The sequence below is a fragment of the Centroberyx affinis genome, unplaced genomic scaffold (genome assembly GCF_046629955.1).
Source record: "Centroberyx affinis isolate AG114_WGS23_722 - 3 ecotype Tasmania unplaced genomic scaffold, CSIRO-AGI_Caff_v1 ptg005852l_1, whole genome shotgun sequence".
Taxonomy (NCBI): Eukaryota; Metazoa; Chordata; class Actinopteri; order Beryciformes; family Berycidae; genus Centroberyx; species Centroberyx affinis.
The window spans coordinates 3,403-9,406 of NW_027282967.1; the positions used below are offsets into that span (position 1 = coordinate 3,403).

Below are 6,004 nucleotides of genomic sequence, written 5' to 3' on the forward strand. Positions count from 1 at the left end.
TTCTACGGGGTGTGTGCGTTTGCCGATAAGCCAGGAAACGTTAAACTGCTAGATTTTTGAATGGAGTTTGGTGTGACGGTCTTTCAGGTCTAGTGAGAGCAAAGGAAATGGGGTGAAGTTAGTTTCCTGCTCTGGTTAGGTGTCTGTGCCTCCTGGATACACAGCTAAAGGTGTGTGTGTGTGTGTGTGTGTGTGTGTTTGTTTGTTCAGCAGTGATGGAAAACTCCACGGAGGAGCAGAGAGAAGGGGGAGGAGCCAACACTGAGATGAACGAGGAAGAGGCGGAGCTTACGGAGGAGAAAACGCACAACAACCTCAAAGGTACGCACAGGTTTCAACTTGGACAAATTAACAAACATTACATAACATTACATAACAACATTACTTAATACAGTTGATTATTGTGTATTTAACATTAACTAATCTTTGTTCATGTTTAATTCCTGTTAGTAAATGCATTAGTTAAGATTAGTTAATGAACACTTAATGTAAAGTGTTGTAATGTATGTAATGCGGTGTCTCTCCTGTGGCAGGAGTGAGCAACGGAGTGATGGAGGGAGCGAGCGGAGGAGGAGAGAAGCTCCAGAACGGAGACCGAGGAGGAGGAGGAGGAGGAGGAGGAACCATGGCGTCCGACGGAGGAGGAGACCTGTCCTCCATCAACGCCATGATGTCAGCGGTGATGTCAGCAGCCGGGACCATTAACGGAGGAGGAGGAGGGGGCGGAGTCTCCTCGTCTGGCCCCTCCCCAAGGTGATGACACGGGAGGAGGCGTGGTCGATGTTATGTTAATTTTCTGTGTCATAATATACACCAAGTTAACAATACATTTTCATTTTTTGTGTTTTTATATCAAAATCCCATTACGTTTACTTCCTGGAAAACAGAGCATCTTTAATGATGACATCACACTGTACCAGGAGGTGTTTTTGAACAGTCCCGCCCCTCTGCCCCTCCCATCCAATCAAATTGCCTTTCTCTCCCAAACTGATCTCCCATTGGTTTAGACTTTTGAATGATCCTGCCCTGCTTTAAGCCCCACCCCCACATCCTGTTCAAACAGGAAATACATCACATTAAGGAAGCAAGACAAAAAATGGGATTTTGATATAAAAAGAAATACAAAATCCTTGAACAACTTTAAAATCATCTGTTGTCATGACGACGCCTTCCTCTCTGCCCTTAGCCCCTCCCCCAGCAAGACCATCAACACGCCCACCAGAGCGCCCACCAGCCGCAACGCACGACGCAACCAGGTACACACACACACACACACACACACACACACACACACACAGGGAGTAATACCTTAGACTCGACACACACACAATTTTTCAAGGGAACTAGGTGTTGAGCAACTTCAGCTCTTATGATTCACACACTCATGACGCACACACACACACACACACACACACACACACACACACACACACTTCACTTCACAGTACGTGACAGAAACAATGGCAGATACTGTAATGGTAAAATACTGCAGCATCATGCAGGAAATTGAACTTGAGTGAGGGGTGTGTGTGTGTGTGTGTGTGTGTGTGTGTGTGTGTGTGTGTGTGTGTGTGCACGCACGCATGTGAGTGTGTGTGTGTGTGTGTGAGAGAGACAGCAGTCGGTGGATAAATCAAGGTTCCTCACTGGACACATTACAGATGAAACATTAGTGGTAATCCGTGATTTTTTTTTTTTTTTCATATCTATTCTCCATCTGTGGTGTTTCTGCACTGCACTTCCCACAGATCACCTGTCAATCAAACAGTGTGGGCGGAGCTTGGATTTTTCTGTTGATGCAGTTTGAGTTTCTCTCTTCTTTGTCTGTTCAGTCATGGTGGCTATCGCTGCTCATGCTAACTACCCAGCTCTTCTTCTTCTGTTGATTCCAAACAAACCGGAAACGTAAAACCCATTGGAAAAGCCTCATGAACTGGATATAGGCTGGATCACTGTTGAGAGAGAGAGAGAGAAAGAGAGAGAGAGAGATCACAGATTATTACTTTGAATACTATTTAACCCTCATCATACAGTATTTAACATACAAGGACTACCCACTGGGCTCCCTGGGGACCCCAAGAATAAACTACTGTAAGAAACAACCATCATAGCAAAATGTTAACTTATTTCTTCTCAAAACAGAGTTATGGAATTAATGTCATCTGAAAAAAAAACAGATTATTATTATTTTAGGAAAGTTACAGTTAATTAAATGATGTATTGTATTTGTGACTTTGAACATCATCTGACCTTAGGAAGAGCAGTATTTAGGGTCACAGAGCTCATGAGGAAATCTGTGTCTGTCTCCTTCAAAATGACTGACAGAGAGCCCCCCCCCCCTGACAGTGTGTGGTACTTTAAATTAGGACCCATGGCAAACATGAACTCAATAAATAGTTCCATCTGTTAAAAATGCATAGGTGGAATTGGGTGCTTTTGACCGGGGCCCCCCCCCAGCACCCCGATACATTGGTATATTTTAAAAAGCACTAATTAAAACAGAAAGAGAAAACAGTGATATGAAGTCATTAGAAGTGATCATGCAGGCTGACTGATATGTGACTGTACAGATACTGTAAGGGCTTCTGTGTATAGATAGATGTGTATGTGTGTGTGTGTGTGTGTGTGTGTGTGTGTGTGTGTCTGGTTGACATGTGGAGTCATCTGGACGTTACAGAACACTCTGAACTCAACAATGTGGCTGCCTGCCAGTGTGTGTGTGTGTGTGTGTGTGTGTGTGTGTGTGTGTGTCAGCATAGATGGATGGATGGAGAGATATGGGGGGAGCAGGTGGAATGCCCCCCCCATCTCTCTCTCTCTCTGTCTCTCTCTCTCTATTCCTTCATTCATCTCTCTCTCGCTTCTCCCGACATTAAATAAGAGACAGCAAATGGTCCTCTCTTTCTTTATCTCTCTCTCTTTCACTCTTTCTCTCTCTCTTCTCTTTCTCTATCTCTCTCTTTCACTCTTTCTCTCTCTCTCCTCTCTCTCTTTCACTCTTTCTCTCTCCTCTCTTTCTCTATCCTCTCTCACTCATTCTCTCTCTTTCTCTCTCCTCTCTCTCTCTTTCACTCTCTCCTCTCTTTCACTCTTTCTCTCTTTTCTCTCTCCTCTCTTTCTCTCTCTTTCACTCTTTCTCTCTCCCCTCTCTTTCTCTCTCTTATTCTTCCACCCTTTCTCTCTCCTCTCTCTCTTTTACTCTTTCTCTCTCCTCTCTCTCTCTTTCACTCTTTCTCTCTCCTCTCTTTCTCTCTCTCCTCTCTCTCTTTCACTCTTTCTCTCTCCTCTCTCTCTTTCACTCTTTCACTCTTTCTCTTGCTCTCACTTCTTTCTTTATCTATTTCTGTTGCTCTCTCTTTCTTTCTTTTTCTCTCTCCCTCTCTCCTCCTCTTTTCCTTTCTCTTGCTGTGATGTCTCATTAAAAAACACATCAAAGTCACATGTCTCTCTCTTTGATGTGTCACACAGTAGAAACCAGTCGAGTCTCATCAGGCCTTTAATTCTCTCTCTACTCTCATCTGCTTCATTCTGTTCTACTATTCCACTCCACTCTATTCTATTCTGTTCTATTCTATTCTATTCTACTCTGTTCCATTCAGCTCTGCCCCCCCACCCCCCGGTTCTCTTCTGTTCTGCCACATCACTGGATTGTGTTTTCCTATTCCCTCTCCTCTCTTCCCTCCTCTCCCATCATGCACTGCGGCATTCCACACGGCCTCATCACTTCCTGTGGCCGAAACAGGAAAAGGAAGAACCGTTTCCTAGCTGTGTGGGAGGACGAGTGAGTGTGTGTGTGTGTGTGTGTGTGTGTGTGTGTGCGTGTGTGTGTGTGCGTGCATTCACTCATGCATAGATTGTTCTGCCCACAATCCATCACATAATGGCCCATGCAGAGCAGCTCTCTCTCTCTCTCTCTCTCTCTCTCTCTCTCTCTCTCTCTCTCTCTCTCTCTCTCTCTCTCTTTCTCTCTCTTTCTCTCTCTCTGTGTGTTAATCATCAGCCCCTAAGTCAACAGCAGCCCAGCCAGGGGTTGTTCAGGTCTCAAGGTGACTCAGACGGTCCAGGCCTGCAGTTCTGTCACATATCAAAACCTAATGACATCTAGTTTTGCTCTTTTTTCATATTTCAGTGTAAAGCTCCAGCTCTCCAGCTCAGCTTTATTTCTGCAGCTCTTTGTATCACAGCTCGTCTGAATGGGCTGGACACAGAATGAGCCTAGATAGATCTGTCAGCCATAGAACAGAATGATACAGAACAAACATCAGGACAAGACACACAACAGCAGGTTTTATCAGGACATAACAGTCTACCTGTCCTGTCCTGCACCCAGACCTCCAGCTAACAAGGAAAAACCTCCAAGAAAACCTTTTAGGAAAAAAACTGGGGGGAAAACTCAGCTGCCATGACATGTTTCCTGCGTACATTTTTGTAAATACACAAACAGACACACACACACACAACTCTCTAAGCATTAGGTCCTGTCCTAACCTGTGTGTGTGTGTGTGTGTGTGTGTGTGTGTGTGTGTGTTTCCAGGAAACCAAAGATGACAGCTCAGCGTACATCTGTCCACTGTGTGACAAGAACTGTATGACCCAACACCAGCTGACCATGCACATCAGACAGGTGAGTACTGCTGTACTGCTGAGAGTACTGATACTACTGATACTACTACTAATACTACTACTACTGCTGCTGCTGCTGCTGCTGCTGCTGCTGCTGCTGCTACTACTACTACTACTGCTACTACTACTACTTCTAATACTACTACTACTTCTAATACTACTACTACTACTGCTACTACTACTACTTCTAATACTACTACTACTGCTGCTGCTGCTACTACTGCTACTACTACTACTTCTAATACTACTACTACTTCTAATACTACTACTACTACTGCTACTACTACTACTTCTAATACTACTACTACTGCTGCTGCTGCTACTACTGCTACTAATACTACTTCTAATAGTACTACTACTGCTGCTGCTACTACTACTACTAATACTGCTACTACTGCTTCTCTACTATTTACTTAATGTATCTCACCATGTAGCATCACAAGCCTCATCATCTCTCTCTCTCCCCCTCTCCCTCTCTCTCTCTCTCTCTCTCTCTCTCTCTCTCTCTCTCTCTCTCTCTCCCCCCCCCCCCCCCCCCCTCTCTCCGCAGCATAACGCTGACACCGGAGCGACGGATCACTCCTGCAGTATCTGTGGGAAGTCTCTAAGCTCCGCCTCCTCTCTGGACCGCCACATGCTGGTCCACAGCGGCGAGCGGCCCTACAAGTGTAACATCTGTGGACAGACCTTCACCACCAACGGAAACATGCACAGGTACACACACACACACACACACACACACGCATCACACCTGTACTTGGTCCTGATTGGCTCCCCTCACCTTAAAATCCATCCAATCAGGCCAGTTTGCAGCGTTTGAACTGACTGTAACAGAGTGAAGTATCAGACGGAAAAAACAGCATCACTTCTACTCCACACAGCCTGGGTACCTATTAGTGAGACTGAACACACACACACACACACACACACACACACACACACACACACACACACACACTGCAGGCAGGGACCGTTGGCTCTCATGGTGGAGGCTGGACATCACTGATAAATGACTGGGCGTTGTTCAGTGTGTGTGTGTGTGTGTGTGTAGTGGGGTTGAGATGGTTGCTGTCTAGAGGAGGTTACACAGGAAGTGGGAAGATGACTTTAACCCCCCCCCCCCCCCATCCCCCCAGCCATTACCCTCAAATACAGACACACACACACACACACACACACACACACACACACACACACACAGGAGCAGTTGGAGTATCTGCTCCCAGCATGCTTGACTGAGGAGCGGGTTAAACACTAACTTCCTCTCCCAGAGGTTAGTGTGTGTGTGTGTGTGTGTGTGTGTGTGTGTGTGTGTGTGTGTGTGTGTGCCAATACAAAAACTAAATGCCCATCACTCGTCGTCTCCAAGATTTATCTTCTT

At 45.6% G+C, this 6,004-nt stretch overlaps 1 protein-coding gene across 1 annotated transcript; it reads left to right on the forward strand.

The window, feature by feature from the left end:
* Positions 1-215: 215 nt before the first annotated feature.
* On the forward strand, positions 216-5,337 carry LOC139667888 (ras-responsive element-binding protein 1-like; the record flags this gene model as incomplete). The annotated part of the gene is made up of 5 exons (XM_071547369.1): positions 216-321; positions 534-753; positions 1,187-1,256; positions 4,535-4,624; positions 5,174-5,337. Coding segments are annotated over exons 1-5 (650 nt in total), but the record flags the coding sequence as incomplete, so codon positions are not given.
* Positions 5,338-6,004: the final 667 nt, after the last annotated feature.